The following is a 23,386-nucleotide window of genomic DNA, read 5'->3' as shown; positions in this document are numbered from 1 at the left end:
GAAGCCCTGCAGTATGTTTACAGGATGACTGCACATTTGTTTGGAGGAGTCTGGGGTTACAGTAACCCGTCACGTCCCGAGCCTTTCCGCACCTATGACATCCCCCAGTCCCGAGCCTTTTTGGAAAAAAATTTTTTCTTATGAAACTTCCGCTTAGGTCGAGAAACTATGGAAAATCTTGAAGAAAGTTGTCTCTGCAGTCTATAAGTGGTCTATACAGGTGCGGTTTCCCCCCGCAGGTATCGTATTCTGCAATGGGCTGGATATGCGTAAACGTTTTCTATGGTAAGGAGTAATGGGACAAACAACACACAACACCTCTACATTTATTGAATTTGTACTAATAAACAATAACAGTAACAATATAATGGATTTCAGACCCAGATAGGGGGGGGTTAAGCATTGTACCATCGCGCGAGCATAGCGAGTTAGGTCCGAGTCGTATCATGCTATCTGCTAATTTTCTGTTATGAGTCTACCGATCATTTTTTCTACTTGTATACTTCTGTTTCAATGACAATTTACTAATTACAACTGTTTGTAAGTGATTTCAGATGTTTTCATTCATTTTGATGACATGCAGCATAAGTTTAGCGCACATCAGCTTAGTAAGCGCACTCGCTATGTCTCGTATTTCAACATACCAAATTGTTTTATCACTTTCTAATTATTTTCCCATTTACATAGAACCTTTCCCCCACCACTGTGAAGGTTTTCAATTATTTTCATTCATTACGAGGGCATTTAGCGATATGCTAGCGCCTATTCACGTAGCAACCACGATCTCAAACACTCGTGTTTCATCATCTACTTTATTTATTCACTCCAATTATATTTTCCCACTTACATTACACACGTTTACACCCCTCCAATGCACTGTACATACTTACTGCCATTATTTATTCAAGTGAGCGTGAGAATATCGCCTGAAAATACCCTCGCAAGGAATGTTACGTCATACATAATACTCACACACTTATATACTAATTCACGCACACACTTATATACTAATTATTCACTTTATCACTTGCTGACTTTTATTTTGACTAATACGTGCCTTATTCATTCGACTAGGCGTCAGGAAATCTTATCTTTATAGACACGCTATGAATATTTGACTTAGGAAATACATCATCATATACAATAATTTGAACTTATATTATACCAGTAAGAATGTCACATAATAGAAAATATATAATAAGGGGCCGTATTTATTGCACTGAGCGACAGAATATCGCATCAAACAACCCTCTCTATGTAAGTTTCAACTTAGGGCAGATTTATACACTTACACCCAATGTTTGCACTTATGTTCTACCCGTAGGCACTTTATACTAATATTTGGCGATCCACATGACTGATATTTTCACAGAGCGTCTGTCTGTCGCATTTACATCATAATTTCTGCGTCCTTTCGCAATCACACCATGCTAAAATTGCAGCAACGTGTGGTATTCACTAAAACATGGGTGAATACACAGACCCACGTCACACTGCACGCACTCATAGCGGGTGTCCTTCCTCTGTGTCGTGAGTCGCACCTGGGAATGACTGCACACGTGACACCTGCGCTGGGGCCTAGGTCTGTTGGGCTGGGGCGGGATAGGAGTGGGGAAATGGCGGGCGGATATTCTCTGGGGAGTGTGGGTAATAGGGGCAGTGCGGGGGCGCTGCTGGGGCCTTTCAACCGCATATTTTGCAAAGATTTCTCGTGTGAGCTCCCTCACAAACCCTTCAAAGGTTTCCTGAACTCCTGTGGTCATGGCGAAGGTGGTGGCAATTCAGAGCAGTGATATCTAGCAAGTGAAAGAACAGTTTCTTATACCACTTCATCGTGGTCCTGGCACACTCTACCGTCGATATCATGGAGTCTGACTGGTCCACGAGGCGCATGTTTATATTATAGTCCATGACACATTCAGGTTTCCAAACACGACGCCTGCTCTCGCTATGGTAATCAACAGAATCAGTACGGTGCATCAAGGGGCGGTGAACCGTGGACAAGAGGCTTACTTCTCTGTTGTGGTTCCACATTGTTGCAAGGATGTTGTTTGCTTTGAAGAAGACAACCTCACTCCTTGCAAGTTTCCGCCCTACCTTGACCATGTGACGCCGGTTCACCTTTACGGTTCCACATACTCCCGTTTCATGTCTGTGAAGATAACGAGCGAGAAGAGGGCTAGTGTACCAGTTGTCGAGGTAGAGAACGTGACCACGATGAAGGTAGTCTTGTATCATCGTCTTTACCACTGCTCCAGAAAGTCCTATACTTCGATCTTCTATTATGTCTGTCTGTGCACCGGTGTACAAGACTATGTCTTACACGTATCCAGTCCTACAGTCACACATAACAAAGATCTTGAACCCAAAACGGTGCCTTTTGCTGGGTATATACTGTCTGAATGAAATATTGCCTCTCCACAACACGAGACTCTCGTCTATGACGAGATCTCTATAGGGATAGAAGGATAGAATGAGGATCGAAAGGTTTGCCTGAGGTGATCAAAGACCAGCCTAATTCGCCTCATTTTGTCCGTGTTGTTTGTATTTGCAGGGTCATTAGCATCATAAAAATGGAGGCGACTTAGAATTTGTTGAAACCGATTACGGCTCATCACTTGACCAAATATGGGGGTAAACATAACAGGGTCCCTAGTCCAGTAAGCAGGAATTCTATTTTTTCTTATTATACCCATCAAAAGGACAAGGGCAAAAAATAAGAACATTTCTGGAATGGAGACAGGGTAATCATAAATCATTGAATGCCTACTCCTTGTTCCCAATCTTTCACTTTCTAGCCGCTGGCCGCTTGCAAACAGGTTTGTTTGAAGCACGATCTGATCAATGAAGGCCTCACTGAAAAACAGGTGGAAAAAATCCAACCTGCTTGAATTACAGTGAATACCTGGTGCAATGCAGCCGGATCGCCCCTGCTCAGTGAAGGGGTGAATGAGGGGAGAAAAATCACTCCCATCCTCCCAATCCCACGACACAAATCCCTCGTCCCCATCACCGCCTTCGTCTGGGTGGGGAGGAGATCCTGGTTGGGGAGGTTGGGGAGAAGGAGTACGGAGGGCTTCCCCACTGTCACTCCTCTTCCCTCTGCCTTTACCCTTTCCCTTTCCCTTACCCTTACGGCCTTGAGGAACATTAGGGGGCTGTGGGGATGAAATAGTTTGATATTGGGGAGCAGAAGACGTGCTGGGGAGTGGTTCCTCCCCACCTTCCCCCTCCATTACCACACCACGTGCTCTCTCACGCAACCTTGCTCGACCACGTGTTAGGGGATATTGGGGAGCATAAGACGTGCTTTGGAGTAGTTCTTACCCACCTTCCCCCTCCCTCACAACCCCACGTGATAAGGAACGCACACGCACTGGCCCACGTGATCCACTCTGCCGCCTCACACTGCGTAGGGAGAGCAATGACTCACCCACCTCACTCTCACTTTCCCTAATCCCAGGAATGTCCATTTCACTCCCCACTCCCTCCACTTCACTTCCTACCGCCCCAAACAGAATGCTTGGCCCATACCTGCTTAGACGACGTGGTGTGCGCTCTGGGCCACGATGCGTAATCACCTCCCGCCCATACCACGTGGCAGCACGTCCCACATCTCCGTCCTCGTCCTCGTCCTCGTCCTCGACCTCGACCCGGCTTCCAAGGCACGCTGGGGATAGGGATATGACATACCACGTGCCTTCTTTGCCTCCTGCCCCTCTCTAGCAGCACGGTAAGTCACGTACTGCCGATTCCTTGGTGACGGAACTTCCTCGTCACTGCTGGTGGTTTCTTCCTCGTCTGGCTGCACATAATCTTTGTCCATCTCCTCGTCATCCAGTGGGGAATCACTGTCGCCGGTAAAGGTGTCCAGGGCGACTTGAATTTCGCTCTCTGAGAGACCTCTCTTAGCCATGTCTGAGCAGGACCGTGGCTACCAGGTGAGTGGACGAGCGGCGGGCTAGCGCGGGTCGCGCGGGGTCGCCGAGTGTCCCCGCCTGGTGGCAGGTAGGGGAAGGTCAGGCGAGGGTACGTACCGCAAATCAAGCGCGAAATTTGAAAATTGTCGAAATTATGCACATTGCAATTGCACGACGTACTGGTACGTCACCGGGACTGGCAAATGCAAATCGTGGTGACGTACCCATACGTCGTCGGGACGGGGCGGGTTAAGGTTTGCGCTTCGTCGTACAGTACTTGATCAGTCTATATATATAACTGCTATTAAAAGCCTTACTATAAAATCTAAATAAAATGGCTCTTACAATCCCAATCCAATGAATAAATTTTTAGTAATTTTACTTTACTCTGATCCTTTCTAGATTGCAACTCTCCACGATCCCTTTCTTTTCCTAATTCAGATTTCATGAGAGTTATAAGAAGTATTGGAATGGCGTCTTCATAAAATGGAAGTGATTATGCTGTCAATAAAAACATGTTTCACTGTCAGAATCTTTACTAGCAAGAAAGAGTGCTTAACTATGACGAGAATACTGTTGCAAGCAGAACCTCCTTCTTAAACCTACCTAATCATCAACGTCAATGGTTACCGAGTCCATCGGAATTTAGGATATTCAGAATTCATTAATGTAGGAGTCATTCCTCTGACAGATCTCACTGGAGCAAAAGTATACTCCACTTCAAAATACCGAATTGGCAGACAAGCGAAACAAAGTGGTGAATGATATAAGCAAATGCGATTATTTTCAGCAAAACCATGTACTGTACCGTACAATAGACTGAAAACTTAATTCATAACCCCTAAAACGTTGAAACAACATTGATACAAATGAATTGGCATATCCCATGAAGATTGTGTCGTGCTACATTAGAGCAACTAATACATTTTTTTTTTTTTTTATGTTCTTGTTAATACCACACTATTCTGATTAGCTTAAGACTCTTGAATGGTAAAATTTAGCATCGTCCTTATTAGAGACTTATCTAGAGTATAACCGTAAGGTGGTAAGGAGACTGAAATAATACTCATCGCAATATGACAAACCGTGGATGACCTCTTCGGCCGGTGGTTCGAGTAACAAGGAAGTTCCAAAACCGGATCCTTGGCCACCCCTTCTCCTCCTCTATTGTAGGATCCTTAGTACAGCCTAAATGACGTAAATTAATGCCGCTTACCTTGTACAAAGCGAAGAGGAGCTTGTGGTTGAACGTTGATACACAGGTCAGCAGCGGCAGTCCTTCGTAGTCTGCACCATTCGGGTCCACGTCAGACACCTGCAACGAAATTCAATGTTTCATCACAAAACGGTTGTAGCAAAGTTTATCAAAAATTTATCTACACCTCTACGATTCTGACTGCAATAAAGAAAGTGCACATAAATATCAGCCAAATCAATATAATCAAGTGATCAGCAACGATCATAAACACTTGTATAATCGTTAATAAACATTTAAAATTCCATATATTTGCATAAGATGCTTAACTTTATAAGAAGCTTATTTCAAGATGCAAAAACATTAAATTCAATGGGTTCAGTTGCAAGCGAAGACTCACAATGGAAGGGTGAATAGCAGAGCTGTGGACGTGCTTACTCCTCCTGCTGCGGTGGCGGACGGTGTGAGGCTGCCATGTGGGGACTTGCTGACGTCGGCTTTGTCTGGGGCGTGTTCCGATCTTCATTAACGCCAAAGAGTCTAGGTACAATTATATAAACGAACGACCAAAATTATGCACTAATATTTTCTGAATTTTATGATCGGATCCCTAAGTTGTCGCTAAACTGAAAAGTAGCTAATATTTTAGCTCGGCATTTCGAACACAAGGTTTTCAGATGGGGGTTGTGGAGGTTTGTTGGATGGAGGGCATGTTGGCATGGGTAGGGGAGAGTCGCAGTCAAAGGTTTTGTAGCACATCTTCCATACCAATATATTTCTGCATATGGCACGGTAATAATCTTGTGTGTTAGGCAAACTGTGTCGATGTTGAAATTATAGGCCTATTAATAACACGAGAGATGGGAGGAGGATGGTAAGGAAGTCGAGTAGTGGGCAGGAGGATGGTGGCATGGCCAATAAGCCAACAAGGGCAAATTTGTGTCCAGCTCGCGCATGTCGTCACAGTGTGGATACACCTGAGAGGAGGTTGCCAGGCAGTGATAAACAGTGATAAATTGTTTCATCTTATGTTCTGTAATAACATTATTGTGCATTGCTGTGCATGTATATATTTGTGGGGTATAACATTTAAATATAATGAATAGTCATTCAATCATGCATTCATTTAGCAAAATTTGACAAAAAAAAAAAAGAGTAACTGGTCGTGAGTTTCTAATGTTCATATTTTTCCACAATAATAATTGTTTCATCTCCCGCCCACGTCAAGGCAATTTTAAATGATAAGCTTAGCAATCACCTTTACTGTTCGACCTGATGTGCATTCTAATAGGTATTTGCATACAGTAGGATTAAATTCATTTGGGGTGTTCAGTATTCTGGAAGTGTTTGGCAACTATCCCCCCACTTTTCCTTCCTCTACCCCCTTTCTTTCCCATCTCTCCCCCTTTCTCTCAGGTCTCTGTTTAATGAGGCAAATTAACTACCCTAGCTTCAGCTTCCATACTTCAGTTTATTATATTAAAACATGGAATACATGATTGTTCAAGGAACTGAAGGGAGACAAAAGTATGGCGAGAGCATTATAGTTACATTAACCCTTCATCACCATTACATCATTTTCATTATACTTTAGCCAACTCCACTATCCATTTCACTGTTTCTTTCTAATCTGGGTAACTTCATCTGATGATAACTAGAACAAAATAAGAGCCGACGCGGTACTGAACAGATAAAAAAAAAAAAAAAAAAACTTTGAGTCACGGTATGTCTGCCTCTCTCGGTCTCTCTCCCATAGCTGTCACAAGAGCAGCTCCCCCCATTCACCCCTCAGGAGAGGCTGGGGGGTGAATGGGGGGAGTGGAGAGAAAAATGGAGGAGACAGTCCTCCACACAGTAGCGTCACCACACCTGCGTAGTACCACTGGGTGAAGAGACCTGGTAGTTTTCTGGCCTTGGGTGGTGGGGCTGCAATTGTTATGGGCCGGATTAGAATAGGAACTTTCTAGTATTTTAGTAAATAATGACTTTGAATGTAAATTTTGCTTTGGCTTAGGATCTGGGTAATGATTTGGTTCTGATTAGTGAACCCTAATTTTTCTTGTTCCATCACTTACGATTTGATTTGTCTTGAGGGATATAAAGGAAAAAGGGAGGAGAGGGTTGGGGGAAGGGAGGTAGAGCTAGAAGAGACAACGGAGGAGGATAGGTTGCCATGGGATGGGGTGCAACCAGGACTTTCAGTTACTTTCTTCATAAGGAATACAACGCCTATTCCAGAGTATGTTTCAGGCGAAACGGAGACCAATATAAGGAATGGAGGTGAGGGAGGGACATGTTCAGGGGGAGGGAGAAGGGGGTAATCTGCAGTCCGCAACCCTCACCCCATCTTCGTCAGTACGATTTATAACCTTCACTGCAAACTAGTTACCATATTCAAGACAAGAGAAAATGCAATTAATTGACAAGACACTAGGGAGGGCTTTGCCCTTGCTCGTAGTCTTACCCATGCGCGGGAAGGAGCTGAAAGCTTTTAGTGACATTTGATCATACTGCTGTTTAATTACACCCTCCTGAAAAAAGGAACTGAATGACGATCTATTAAAAATTTAGACCAAATCAGAATTTCGACCTATTTCATTGTAAAACTGGCCAAAATGCACAATGAATGAAAGCAATTTGATCGGCAGAAGCTGTCTTGTCAGTCGAACATCTGCATTACCACGAAGCGTTCTAAAAAAATCTCTCACAGTCTTACGCATGCAGCTTTGTTGTACGCTGAAGGAAATGAAGTTGCATCAAAACGATGAGGGATAATAGCTAATCCTCGGCATATCACACTTCATAATTAACGCTGGTAACACAACTGGGATGAGGATTGAAGATTTGAGATATAATGTCTGATGATCCTAGATTAGAAAGTAGCATCAAGATCGTGACTATTCAATGAGATAGGCGATGAATCCGGAATTCAGTGCTGCTTAGGAAGAATGAGTACCTAACTGTCACTACTTGCCTGATAAGTGCTAATTTCAGTCGTATTGTCTTATGTACACTGAATATGTTTTGTACATCACACTTCAAATGTAGGAAAATCTCTTATTTTCCTGTTGTTGAATCACGGTAAATAGCAATAAATAAAAAAGTGACGAAAGTGCAAATGAAGGGATGAAAGGATGTTGAATGTGTATCTTTGAGGGGAAAAACAGTATCCTGGTTAATAACATCATTTATGACTGACGCAATGCTTAGGTTAAAATAAACCGAAATGAGTCTGTGTGTGTGTGTGTGTGTGTGTGTGTGAGAGAGAGAGAGAGAGAGAGGGTGGATAGCCATCAACTCCACCCTGTTTAGAACTGTACAAGACACTATAATAAGGGATGCAACTGGAGTGGTGGTGACGAGGGCTGTGGTGGTGATGGTTACAATGTTGGACTGTTGGTGCTGAGATGGTAGTGAGGGCTGTGACTGAATGATAATGGTGGTGGTGAGCTGTGGCTGTAGTGGGGGGTTGTGGTTGTAGTGGGGGCTGTGGTGGTGGTGCGGGTTGTGGTTGTAGCGGGGGCTGTGGTTGTAGTGAAGGTTGTGGTTGCGATGAGGCAATGACTGTGGTGAGGACAACGGAGGGTCACGTGAGGGCAGCGGTGGCAGTGAGTTGTGGTGGTGGTGAGGTGGTGGTAGTGATGAGGGCTGTGGTTGTGATGGAAACACAGTGACAGACAAGGTAACTATTTTTCACGTGGAAGAAAGCCCCGGGTTTCCTTTGAAGGTCTGCCATTGCCACTGATTTACAGCGCATCTTCATATTGCGGGTCTCTCTCTCTCTCTCTCTCTCTCTCTCTCTCTCTCTCCTTCCCTGCCTGATGTTTTATCAAATAACACTAAATCCATAGGTGTTATTGGCAACTAAATATTTTCCGGATGTCACTACTTTTTTGAATTCTTTATTTACCATTCGGTACAAGCTGTAGCACTCGGGAACGCTGTCGATGACGGCCAAGCAGGAAGAGTAATGTACAGTTCAGTACATGAAAGCAGAGGAACTAACATCATGATTTATCAAGTTAACCTTTATAGATTACATATTCTTTGACCAGTATGGCAATGAAAGAAAATGTTTGACGGATACCTCAAGAAAATAGACAAAATGAGTTTCGAAGAGTGAGATGCCAGGTAAACCATATTGCAGATTTATGTCAAGGGAAATTTACTTACAGTGAGACAGACGGGGGAGGGAAGGGGAAGGGGAACATTGGTCAGTTGGTATTCATCTTACGGAACTATACCACCCCCTCTCTTTAATCAGTTCCAGCATAGGCCTACTCTAAAATCGTGGTTGCATGAAATTCGCTTACCCCCAGTTAAGAGGTAGGAATAATTCTCCAAGGTTACTTCAGACAATATATAAGCTTTCATCAGACGAACTGAACCATATCCTCATATTTAATCCTGAGCAGTGGTTGCATGAAATTCGGTTAGTTTTTTAATGACGTATGCATGCTTTCTCCTTGGTTACTAGCCAAAACAACCTTCCAGTTTGACCACATCTATATTTGTCAACTGAGCTGAAAGGAAAAGGTTATGGGTCTTCATCAAATTTAATTAATGCACGTCTCCATGCTTAATTAGTTTGTGGGAGAGGATATCAGTCTATAAACACAATTAAGTCACTACCACCTGCTCCTATGCAAGGCAGGATCTTCATTAGGCACTGACGTGATTACCGTATGATTTCATGACTGATTTGCTTTATTCAGTAACTGCATGTGGGTGGTGAAAGTTATTTCCTATGATCGCCCCCCCTCCTCGGCCTTAAGTACGCCCCCATGTTGATGATGTAAAAAATATATATGATGGGTCAAAGGGATGTATGAAAACTTTGAGAGATGTGGACAAGCTGACCACATCTAACAATCACAGGTGTTCCTTAAATGGTTCAAACTTAAGGGGCTTGTTTACACCTTCCAGCATTCAAACCGATGACGTATTTTATTTTTGCTACCGCTGGACGACTTTATTCAACTTGCTACAGATCTCTCGTAAAAAGTTGGTGAAGGATGTATTTAACTCTCGTTCGAAAGGTCTCTCCAAAATTGATCGTCACCGGAGTGATGGAAGGTGATACCCAGCTCCTGTTGTAGTATAACCCATAGCCAGCTGTGACCTGCCTTGCAGCTCTGTGGTTAATAGCTCTGGTCAGTTGTAGAACACGTTCGGGTTCAGCCAGCAACGATAACGGCCATACATGTTCTTCTGTCGTCCTGCGCTTTTTATAATAAAAAAAAAAACTTGGGGCCTTACCGTCCCCTTGATTATCTAGGGTTTAACCAGTAAGCACTCTAACTCCTCGTTCGAAAGGTCTTTCTAAAATTAATCAAGTCACCGGAGTGATGTATAACCTATTGCAAGAGGTGACCTGCCTCGCAGCTCAGAGGTTATTAGCTATGGTCAGTTTGCAGAACACGTTTGGGTTCAGCCTGCAACGATAATAGCAATTCACATTCTTCTGTTGCCCTGCGCTTTTTATCGTCAAAAACTGGGTGCCTTACCGTCCCGTTGGATATCTGGGATTTAACTAGTAAGCACTCGAAGAGTGCATAACTTCACCATCGCCAATGAAATTTATTATTTATTGCTGTAATTCCTCTTTCCTATCACACGCATACATTTACTGTCTCATATGGCCAATTAATTCTACGATCTTAGGCTGCCCTGTTACACAAATAAGAGAGCGCATACTTCCGCCAACGCCAGTTACATTTATTCTTGCATTCGGATCCGGATCCACCTCAAAATCTAATCAGCTCTTCCTTGTCCCACTATTCAACTATCCATCATATTTCACTGAAATCCGATAACATTTTGAGATGTACACAAGGTGAATACTTGAACTGTGTCCAACTTTGTTGGTGGAGGTAATTACAGTATATGGTTCGAAACCTTCATAGGTATATAAAACCTATCATCTCCGCTGCCACTGAACTTTCATTTTTTTTTTTTTTTTTTAGACGTGCTAGGTGGGGCGCCCATCATCCACACTATGTAGTCCCCCCTCCCCCCCCTCTCTCTTCAGGTGACTCTCCACTAGAAAGTGACAGGCCACATGGTTTTGTCTATCCCAGGGAACCATTTATTTTGCTGGGTATGCCGAGTGGTAACCATATAACTATAATGAAACCTGGTGGTTTAGTGGGCTTCAGCACTCCAACCGAATGGGGCCTGTAAGGGTTCCATACTTTGAGGGGTGGTTGGAGTTTCTTGCTAACACAGTGCTGCTCAGGAGCTAAATGATGCTGGTCACCGTTGCCCCACATGTTGGGAATAAGTTGCCCAGCCCCGGGCACCTACGCTCCTGTCTATATAAAGCACAGTGGGAGTGGATGATGCTTTCAAGAGGATCTACGCAGGACTGTTTGTAACAGGAGTGGGGGTTAACGACGGGCCGTTTTCCCTTTCATGCCGACTGCCACCAGAATACCAAGTAAAAGCACAACCCGTACCCATAACTCCCGTTATTGCATGCATAAGAGAAAAGTGTAATGCAACAGCTAATTAAATTAAATCTTATTAAAGTCTAGGTTATACTATTATAAAGTACACACATTCTCCAGCCTACTTAGGACCACCACTACTGAGAAATACTACGAACACTGAAGACACGGGTGAATGGGGTGCATGAGGTAGGGATCAGAGGCAGGTGTGGCGAGGTAACTATGAGCCATTGTGTCTCCACCGAAACATCTCTTTATCCGGGCATTTCTTTCCCCAGCACCTGTCCCCTCTTTAGGAGGGTAAAATAATATACAGATCCACGATAAGTAGGAGTGTGAGAGGGATCCTGCCTAGCTCTGCTCCGCGTAGTGTTATGAACGAGGGGAACCCGCTACAGGGATGAGACGAAGGAAAATTCCATTTACCAACTTTTCCCTTAGCTAATTTGTCAGTATGAATTTAATATGAGAGGTAGGTTATCGAATATGATTGATATCGTGAACTCGTTTGTTTTTAATAATTCAGTTTTCCTAGGATTTTTGGGAATCGAGGGGAAATTGGAACGTGATGTCATACAGGAGCAGTGACGTCAGGTTCGCGGGTATTTGAGTTAAGAATGCCGGGCACTTCGAATCCAATCTCACGCCCAGAACATTTATGGAGCCTTAATATTAAAGTATGTACAAATATTATTGTGCCTATTTTAGGCGACAAGTTAGTGAGGGTTAAAGTCGTACTCAGACTGCTGGCACCATTACATGTTGTATCTTAACACACCAATTCAATATGCACTGTTTATTCATAGAGCCGACATAAAGAAATATATGCAAATATGTAGCAAGTTATTTGATAGAATCAACAAGCAAATGTTATTTTGCCATACAAGTGTTGAAAATTCGTAGTAGATGGGAACTAACGTCTGCTAATGACAGCCGAAATTTAAGATTATTAGTGAATATACTTACTCCGGAAAGAACCTCTGTTATAAAAATTATGAAGCTGTATGGTGACATATGTTATCTCTAAAATGTACAAATACAAATGTAGTAATTAATCATGTACAGTTAGACATATTTACAGTAATGCTATAATTCAGCAATCGACATTACTACAAAAGGGGATATGCAGTCAGCATTTAAGCGTTTGAAAAATATATATTCCATGCACAATAAAAAATAATAATAATAATACGTGGAAAATACGGCTGTTAAACTACAGAATCACAGACAGTTGCTGTGCAGTATTACTGGTCATAGAGGAAAATGATAGTACTGTAATGTACTGTATTTGTAGCTGCGACGGAGCTCTCCCTCTCTCTCTTATTAATGCTTGTTAATGGCAGTCATAAACACTTTACCACGAGAAGATGTAGTAGTTACGAGTCTGTAATCAGAGGGATCAGAGGAACTTCCTTTCTTTGGAATGGGGTGGATGTTGGCTTCTTGCCAAAAATCAAGGAATGAAAAAGTACGTGTGCATAGTCTCAAAATCTGAATAAAAGTGCAAATTCAGAGGAACACTTTTTCAAAACTATAAGTGGAATTCCATCATGACATGGTTGTTAAATTGTACAGGACATTTTTTACGTATCTAGTCTGTATATTTAGAGAAGCAATTTCGGGAGAGACAACTAGTACAGGAACATTCTGACTGACTTCTTCTAAGGTAGAATTTCTGGCAAACGTACTGGTAAGAATGTTAGCTCTTCCACGACTCTTTTACAGTGTTTCTGTCTGAAGATATTAGTATACCTCGTATTTCTCTTTTGTTTTAAACATTTTTTTTTTTTTTGTACGACAGACTGCATAAATAACATACAAGAAAATATTAACGAATGATACAATAAACTGCTACAGAGGATGAACTAAGGGAATCTCTTATGTCCTCAAGAATATGGCCGCTAATCTTGATTTTCCCGCTTATACTTACTACATACTATATAACCATTTTCATCTTAGTCTTCCAAACTCCTACCATCACACCTCCATAACGACCTTCTCACCACCTTGATTGTATGAATCCATCTCTGTGAACATACTATCCACGCACACACTCCTATCCTTTCGCAGATTTCCTTATGCTACTTTTTTTTTTTTTTTTTTTTTTTTTTTTTACGAAACTCTGAACCATTAAGCTTATCCAATGTACACAATCCACAACAGCATACTCCTCAACAGTTCCTGGTTCATTGCTCTCATTCATGACTTTTCACACTCATACCCAGCCAAGCCTCATACTCAAAAGGAGACTAACTCACTCTCCTGCAATCCTCTTGCAGCCTCTTGACTAAACTTTCTATTCTGTATATAACCTTCACAGTAATATCCAGTTACCTTCCCCTGTGTTACTGTAAGTTACTTTTCACATTTCCCCCTCTAAACGAAGAAAAGGAAGAAAAAGTTTAGGGAAGTAAAAATCAAATATTTATCCATTGGTGAGGGAACGCTTGAAAAAAAAAAAAGTAGAAAAAAAAAAAAAGTTAGGCCACACACCAGTCAGGTATGTCCATTAGAATAACCGTCTATCACTTTCTCGCACTCTGGTGGGGATCCACTGCGAGTTATGCACCTCTACCGCCTGGCCACTAGACTCCTGTGCATTCCTCACTTGTGTTGTCTCTTGTACGTATTTCACCGGCATCGCTGAGTCTTGTATGTTCTCTAACTGTGTCCTGGCGTCCTTTTGTTGCGTCCTGGGATCTTGTACGTCCTTGACTGTATTGTATATAGCCTCTGTGGGAACTGTCTTTGCATGGTAGTGTGTAAGGTGGGCGGCAACGTGACATCCGGACTCCACCAAAACGAAGTCCTGGGCCAGCACAGCGCCAGGGTGGTCGGGGGACACTAGGAGGCTGACGGGAAGGTACTCTTGCACACACTCACCGTACACCACCTGTGCCTGGCGGGATCTGCATAAGTCACAACACAATGTCAGACAACAATGCTTACATTCCTTACTCAATCACATCTATCAGACTTTATATCTTAACTTCATCTATGCTCTATGACTAACAAAATTGACCCATTCAAACGATCATGTTGCAAGAATTTGCAAAAGAATGGACCAACAATCAACTACGTTATAACATAATCGTACAGAGAACACTGCAAATACCATATACAGTGTTGTTGTAAGCCTACCTCTTAAAGGCCGTTTATTCTGAGAGTATTTAAGAGGTAAAACGGCTGAGACGTTTCATTATTCTGGTTACCACAAAACAGCGAGAACCACTCCTTTTAGCTATACTAAAAATATACAGATATGCTATGTTATCGATATTATACTTCCGTGCATTTACTGACCATGAATTTTACATACGTCCTCAACTGCTGGTGTGTGTGTGTGTGTGTGATATATATATATATATATATATATATATATATATATATATATATATATATATATATATATATATATATATATATATATATATATATATATATATATATATATGCAAGTGTATACATGAGGAAGCTGCAACACACCTGCACCTCCTGAAGAAGACAGGCTGGAGTAGGTCCGGGAATGTTTGGATGATGTTGATGGTGGTGTTGGTGAGGGCCGACACTCCCAGCATGGGGAACACTACATCATCCACGCTCTCACACACCCGCACGCCGTAGCCCTCCCCACACCTGCAACAGGAAACAGGTGTGTCAGACAGAGGTACATATATACTCGAACGTACTTGCGTCTACCTGTCCACCTCTCTCTCTCTCTCTCTCTCTCTCTCTCTCTCACACACACACGGTCGCGCTTTCACGCACCTGCACGACGTAATCTCGCAACACCTGCATTGGGGGACATGTGTAGGTTAAAGAAACACATACCAGTATACACACACCAGAACCTACTCTCTCTCTCTCTCTCTCTCTCTCTCTCTCACACACACACACACACACACACACACACACACACAATATAAATACCCACCAACGAAAGAAATACAACTAAAGTAAGAAAATGACACTAATCATTGGTAAAACAATGAGTAAAAGCAGTAACGTAGCAGCAGCGAAATAACTAGCAAATTAACGGATAAACTGGTGAAAGGAGCAAAAGGTACCAAAATATGAAAGGTAAACTAAATGAAATGAAAATATTCTAATGAACGGCATGGAACTCACTCTCCGTAGTCACAGTCGTCAGGGTAGACAATGGCGGCTTGCTGTAAGGGTGTCTTGAACAGTCGCGGATCCTGCAATACAAAGTAGGGTCATCGGGCTGAATCTGATCAGTTTATATTAATTCATTTACTTTAAATCTTTTATTTACCTGAGCCTCTTTCTCGCATCAAGATGGGGTGATGTAGGATCCACGAACACGCAAAGAAATACTGCAAAGCAGGAAAACTATCAACAACACATTCTAATCATAGCTCTTCACAAGACAAAGGGAATCTTTGATTGCAGCGCCTACCCTTTCAATACTGTAAGTGGAAAGACAATTATATACGGGGAAGTGGAAGGGGCGAACCTCGGGGGTCCTACCCTGTATTAACTCTGGTCCAAGTGAAGGACTAGTACTGTGCAAAATTTCATGCGCCTACGTAAAAACTATGGTTTTGTCCCTCCTGGGGGCAGTACCCCCCAAGAGGGGGTGGCCATCGGGGTTCCCACCCAGCCTAAAACGTGGCCGCGAAGAACGTCTACCAGTAGGCAAACTGCAAGTTCTAGGGTAAAAACTATGGCCGGGAATAATGGCTTTGCCGGGACCCACAGGGGACGCCTCCTCTCCCGTAAGGAGTGACTCTCGGTCGTTCCATGCTTTCCAAAACGCGGCCTGGCTGAACATCTGACACTATGCAAATTTTATGTTCTTTGGTTAAAAACTTTGGCCTTGCATAACGACTCTGGCCGAGACCAATAAGGGCCGTACCCCCCCCCTCCCACATACATGTGGAGTGCGTCCCTCAGGGGTCCCATCATGTTTATAACCTGTCGTGAGTGAAGCTCTACCATTTTGCAGAAATTCGTGTTCTTAGGTAAAAAACTGGCTGTGCCTAGCGCTTTTGAGTGCAACACTCGGACCCACCGCTCCCCACCGGGGGCAGGTCTACCACGGTACAAAATTTCACTTTCCTAACACTCTTTCCATAAGACTTGGACCTCATTCTTCAAGATGGCACTGTATAGGTAGACAGTTAAACGCTTGGGAGCCTAGTCCTGCCGTCTCTGGGTTCAATACATAATATACAAGTTGCGAAGAGCAATATTCTTTTACTGTGTGTCGAATATTCAAGAAAATATTACGTTGGACTGAAAAGTTTGATGGGCTATGAAGATCTCATCAGCGAGGATCATAAGTCACTGCCCCCCCCTCATGCTCTCTCTCTCTCTCTCTCTCTCTCTCTCTCATAATGAAGTATAATTAAGTGGATCGTTATTATTTTTTTAGCGGCTGTACATGGAAAGTTCATTTGCTAAGTGGCCAACTCACTGTCGGAAGCGGTGTAGAAGGGGCTGGTGCTGGGGAAGTGGCGCGTCCCGTGAGCACGTTGTACAGGCTCCTCACGTTGTTGCCTAGAGTCTCCAGCATCTTCTGCCCCACCTGCAGGATGCTCCGGCCCCTGCACCAACATAAAATGGAATGCTATGCCAGAGAAACTCTATATGGTTGTATGTTTATTTTTCTTTATATACTCTAATCTTCACAATATAACGAATAATGATATGCTTTAAACTCTCTCTCTCTCTGAAACACACACACACTCTCTCTCTCTCTCTCTCTCTCTCACGTAACTCTGGATTTAGGTATCTGAGATCTGAGAGGAGATAGAAATGACTCTGGTGCCTATACAGTCCAGTGTATCGAACCTAGACTACTGTCGCTGCAGCTGTTTCCTGTGTCACCCTCACACCTATATTATCTACTCGGGCATGGAAAATCCCCCACCCAGATCTGACTAAGAGCTGACACACCCTGGGCAGCCTGGTACGTGTAAGGGTCTCTCCGTCAGCTTAGTCAGACTGATACAAACTGACTGACTGACTGGTAGGCTGGTAGGTAAACAGGTAGGCATGTACTAGGTAGGCAGATGGACAAAAAGGTAAGTAGGCAGGAAGGTAGACAGACAGATAAGCACTCCGACTGACGATGAATGATGATAGACAAACTGATATCCTCCCGTCACCTTGGTCTGGCCAGCAACTGACACACCCTGGGGAGCCTGTCACACATAGCGCTACCCCCGTCAGCGTATTCATACTGGTCACTCCTGAAGGGGAAGAGCTTGGTACCGTCAGGGGTGAGGCATGGACCCGAGGACTGAAAGTAGTCCACGTAGAGATGGTGCAGGAGCTGTGAGGGGAGATATACATAAAGGATCTTAGCTAGGCAAAGTATTCAGCAAAGATTTTAGATGTGGTAGTGATAGAGTGAAAGAAAGAGAACAAGGTAGGGAGATGAGATTCGCAGAGTGACGGGGACTGGATGCAGCAGACCAACAACCAACAGGTCAGAGTGGAAAAAGATGCGATTTGCCTTTGTCCTGCAGGGGAGTGACTTATAGGCTGATGATGACTGTGGTGGTCAAGGAGAGGGGATGAGGAAGCTGCAGGGGGAGGATGATACTTGCATTTCTTTACCTGAACACACACTCGAATTTGGTGTTGAAGCATTTGGTACCTGTATGAGTGAAAATAAACAGAGCAATTTCATACACAGCTCAAGTTTAAGAAGAACCATTCCTGTTTGGTTGCGAATTGCTTGATAGCTGTATGACTGAAGATATACTATTATACACAAGAATATTCACTCTAGTAGCAAAGAGCTTAAAATCATGCAATATTTACACAGCTTAAGGTCAAGAATAATCACTTTCGCTAAAACGTGATGTACAGGATTTGGTAGCCGTAAGAATGAAAATAAACGTATAATAAGGAGTTTTATACACAGCTTAAGCTTAATAAAGTTCATGAATACTGTACCTGCTCTCGCTTCCCGGTGCAGTAGTGGAGAGATGAGCTGCCCTTCTTGTTGCTGTTGTTGCCCTTGTTCCTGCTGCCCACCGTTACGCCTACCTGTATACACAAACACCAGGCACGGGATCACAAACATGGGTAGAGTAGTTCACTGCTCTCTCTCTCTCTCTCTCTCACACACACACACACACACACACACACACACACACACACACACACACACACAATATGAACTGTACCCACATTCACCCCTCCAACGCCATCCCCCCGGGTCCCAGATTAACACATTAAGTATTGAAAATCTCTTATATACAGCAACATCCCAGACAAATTCCCCTGACCATATAGAACAATATTAACTACTGGAACAATATTAACTATCACTATTTTCCTGTTAGCAATTGTTCATTTATTTCATCTACTTCACATCCAATGTCTTAAATCAGTTGACGTATTTACCTTGTTTATATGTGGTACTTCCAAATTATTTAGTTCGATTTAAGGAACTTCTCTCTTCCCCAAGGGGTTAATGAAGACAGTATCTAACTCCTCTGTTTGAAAAGTATCTCCAGTGCTGAATAAAATAGTTTGATGAAGGCAAGAAAAAATTGACATTCTGGGGCTGAAGGGTCCAATCGCTTCAATTTGATGACATAATTATTTTACACGTAATTCTTTCTATCTCCAGACGATTTAATTCAGTTCAGGAGTTTTCACACTGCAGGGGCTAGACAGATAGTTTTCACGAACTCCCATCAATACAACATAATTCTTCACTTCAAACTGACTATAATGAGTTCGTTGTAGCCTAACGAAGATCCCTAACCTCTTTCACCCCAACTGATTACATGCTGTCAGATTAGAAGGTCACTGTGACTACTAACTACGGAGATTCATTTATACTTCCTAACTAATTCTCATCCAATAACAAGCAACTACATCTTTGCAGTCAAGTTGTGGAAGTGGCCAAGTCCCATCAGGTACAACTGACGACATGTACAGTGTCAGCAAAAATAACATATGAAGTCCTCGGGTTGACATCCGTCCCTGACATCCAACACCCACCTTGATGTGACTGGCGAAGGGAGAGGCACCTGCCGCACACACACACACCTGGAATGATAATAAATAAATTAATTGAAGAAGAAGAAAGATCAAGGTGGAGGACTGAGTCAAGATTTGGAAAGGAAGGCATCTAGTATGACCCAGGCGTTACACGGAACTGCCCACCTTCACTATGAGAGGTGTGTAAAGAGACTGGAGCTGAGGACTGAAGTAAAATGTTTGAGTCGAAGACACCACGTTCGATCCCGGCTGGTACAGTGAGTAGCTTAACTCTTTCACTGAGGTTCTCTAGGCCGTATAAAATGGTCTCATGGTAACATGAATAAAGAGCGCGAGCGCACACAGACACACACACACACACACACACACACACACACACACACACACACACATAGAACGACATAACTTATGAATTATTAAGGATGAAATGAGTTACAATTATTTCGCCGCTCTTTCGTAAGTTACAGACACGTCATAAAGGATCAGTATAGACGATTTATTCTGCGAGGCGCCATTACCCACTGACAGGGATTATTCTCTGTAAACCAGTCCCGTGGAGGCCTGCATAATAAAGTTAAGAGTACTTCCATAATAAGCAAGGGGATAATCGAGACAATTTTTTTCTGTTTGACTGCTACGATTCCTCTCGGCTGAATAAAATCGTCTAGTGTCAGGCTGGATGGAAATGCATAAGAGTGCATAGTCTAAGATTCCTCAACTGAACGAAATCAATCAGGGCTTGAATGAAACCCCTACGTGCAATCATAGCAGGGTAACGGTAATAACCCCTTCACTAAACTGACGTATTCTTTGGTTTAGTCTTGTTATCTTCAGACGATTTTATTCAGTTTAGGAGAGTTTTCGAACTGGAGGGTGTTAGTGTTTGCCTTCATTAATCCTTTTACTCTAAGGGAGGCTCCTAAGTTGAATAAAATAATTGAGGCTAACTAGAATTTGAAAAATACATCCTCAGGCCGGGGAGTTCAGGATGTAGTGTGAGGGTTCAAGTCGGGCCAAAACTACTGCATCTTCACAATAAAAATCTTCTCAAAATGTAGGTATAAATCTTTCATCTCGACAATTCATGACACTGTAAAATTAATAAATAAAGAGAGAATTCTTACACAAATAAAACTCGTCCTACCAACCAGAACAAGAAACGTGAGACACAGACAGCGAGGGGTCATGGTGAGAGGTGTGGAGGTCTTGTCAGGCCACGGAGCCACCACTGTCCTCCTCCAGACTGTGTCCTTTGACTCCTGATCAACTCGTACCCCTGAACTCTCTGCGTCTTCAGGGCTATGTCTACTCGCCCCACTGTACCTCTAGTCTTCTATATCAACTGGTCCCTCTGTCCTTTTTTTTTATAATTTATTTATTTCCACAATATCTTCAGTTTTTTGCCTAGTCTTTCTGTATCTCTGGATTTCTACTAACTCGTTCCACTGTGCCGTGAGAGTTCTACCAGCTCGTCCTACTGACTTTGGAGCTTAACTCATACAATTGCGTTGCCAATATTTTGTAATCTATAATCTCGTCGCACTATCGTCCAAAGATGAATTAGCACTAAAATCAGAGAGTGGCAGCAATAAAACTTAATTTCTGGTGCGTTTCTGAAGTTTGGAGTGTTGGGAATCAGAGGACAAGCATGTGGAATGGCGGGAGGGGGCGAAAGTTACTGTTAAGAGAGGGTCTGGGAGCCATTTTTATCGCGGTCAGCCTGGAGGAACTCAGAGATTAGGAATTTGTATAGAGTTCGTAATCAGGTTCGATCAGGCAAAAGACGAAATTATACCTTTCACAATAACTGAGTCACGAATGCATAAGCAATCTTCGGGATCCAACTCGGTCACAAGAAAACATGAGATGCGGGTGGGTAAGGACATCAGCAGAGAATTAATACATCCCAGTCCTCCAACTCTTCCTCAGTTCAGGGTCACGTGTACACAAGACAATTATTATGGTATCCTATTAGACCACAGAAAACAGTGAAATAAGCGATTGCACCAGCTAACTAACTTCGACATCCAACACGATCGCACGAGAAAGTGAGTTGCAACTGGATGAGGCCAACTTTTGCACCGAATTAATATACCACGATCTCGCCAACTCTTCCTCGTTTTACTCTTGTCGGGCCAGGCGGAACTAATGCGCGGTCGGAACCACCAGGCAATTCCACGCCTTGCTTCGGATCCTGCGTGACGCGGGCGGAACCTGACAGTTTTTAAAAAGAGAGATGAGCGCGTCCTGATTGAGTTAAGGGCGAGGGCAGGTTTTGGAGGGCGGGCCGGTGTGGTCGAGTTATCAGGATCCTTCACGTGGATCCAACAACTTCACTCATATACTGTCATCACTTATCAAAGCGTTAAATCAATGAATGAGTAAAGTTCTGAAAATGAGTCAGAAAAGTAATCGTCCACACTAGAAATAGAAAACGAGACGAGAACACATCGCCTAGCAGTATAGTTGCTGTTATTCAGACTGTCAAGAATAGGTAAGACAGTCACATGAGGGAACAGACTGAGTTAAGGATTCGTCCCAGCCACTTGAAACAGTCGAGAAAACATGACAGCGATTATTTTCAGATTACACTATGTTAGCAGATGCTTTGATCCCGTCCCTTCATACATAGTTTCAGTTTTTTCCTTAACACTGTATGGCATTCGTTCTCATTTTTCCTGTCAGTTTCACCAGACAGGGGAAGAGCTTTCATCTTTAATACTCCTGTCTTATTATTGTAGTCTTGTTATACTCTGAGAAAGGGGCTGATATTTTGGTATAAGCCAACTGGCCGCCTGCAGTTCACAAAACGAGATTTTATCCAGCTAAGGAACGGCTTCCAGTCATCAAAAGGTTAAACACAACCTGCGTAAAATCTGGAAACACAAGGGAGCGGAAACAAAGGCAGCTGCACACACGATATCGAGCTGATCTTCACTCTTCCCCACCACTTCCCGCCAAAACTTTCTTCGTGCTAATTGGGATATGACCGTCTGCCTCCCTGCTTTGTCCCCCTCTGCCCCAGTGCTTTCCAGACAGCAGTCACGTCCGGAAAAATTGGCGGTGGGGAGAAAGTGGCGTGTTTTATGGAGAGTGGGTCGGAGGGATGAGCGGGAGGGAGGGAGACAAAAACAGCTCATCAAAGAGTTGTTTTTTTAAAGCATACTAACCAATTTTTACGATAAACAAGGGCTGTATAAGATTTAACCAAGAGTATAATTACAGATCGTTTTGTTTTTCGTATCTTGTCACATTAATATTTACTCTGATTTGACTGTGAGGTGACTGATAGTTGTATGAGCGAGGGATATAGTATTCAGAGGCAATTTCATAGGCATTTTAAGCTTGTGAGACTTTATATAGACGAGAGAGAGAGAGAGAGAGAGAGAGAGACTTCATTCATATTTTTCCTAATTCTGAGATAAATTAGTGTTGACTCGTATGTGTCTAATACTGGACGACAGGAAAAAAATCAACTTGCAAGAAAGAAAGAACCCAAGACTGGGAACCTGCAAACCGCGTCCCTTCCAAATAAAACTGAAAATAAGCCAGATTCACGATTACACAATTCAATTTTTCTAATCCAAAAAGTTAGAGAGAGAGAGAGAGAGAGAGAGAGAGAGGTGGCGATGTTGTTGTTGATGTGTCAGCGTCGTCAAGATCAGAAAATATTATCTTCATATTTACACACGCACAAACACATCCGGTTACATTCATATCTGTCAGGTAAACACGGCTTTGATTCACACACACACACACACACACACACACACACACACACACACACACACACCAGCATCCGGTTATTGCCATAACAAGCCAGGTGCACGATG

At 43.0% G+C, this 23,386-nt stretch overlaps 1 protein-coding gene across 1 annotated transcript in view; it reads right to left on the bottom strand.

Annotated features, from left to right (window-relative positions):
* Positions 1 to 14,073: 14,073 nt before the first annotated feature.
* LOC145401333 (uncharacterized) overlaps positions 14,074 to 23,386 on the bottom strand; it is a 75,470-nt gene continuing 66,157 nt past the window's right edge. The window contains exons 4-10 of the mRNA XM_080273657.1: positions 18,495 to 18,587; positions 17,699 to 17,865; positions 17,005 to 17,134; positions 15,693 to 15,745; positions 15,051 to 15,200; positions 14,173 to 14,473; positions 14,074 to 14,142 (exon numbers count right to left, since the gene is read on the bottom strand). Of these exons, the coding sequence (XP_080129783.1) occupies positions 14,074 to 14,142; positions 14,173 to 14,473; positions 15,051 to 15,200; positions 15,693 to 15,745; positions 17,005 to 17,134; positions 17,699 to 17,865; positions 18,495 to 18,587 (963 nt within the window). The remainder of the gene's footprint in view (positions 14,143 to 14,172; positions 14,474 to 15,050; positions 15,201 to 15,692; positions 15,746 to 17,004; positions 17,135 to 17,698; positions 17,866 to 18,494; positions 18,588 to 23,386) is intronic.

The sequence above is a fragment of the Coenobita brevimanus genome, chromosome 55, assembly GCF_032717465.1.
Source record: "Coenobita brevimanus isolate Jiangsu-jjx chromosome 55, ASM3271746v2, whole genome shotgun sequence".
Taxonomy (NCBI): Eukaryota; Metazoa; Arthropoda; class Malacostraca; order Decapoda; family Coenobitidae; genus Coenobita; species Coenobita brevimanus.
This window is presented reverse-complemented; position numbering and strand designations above follow the sequence as displayed.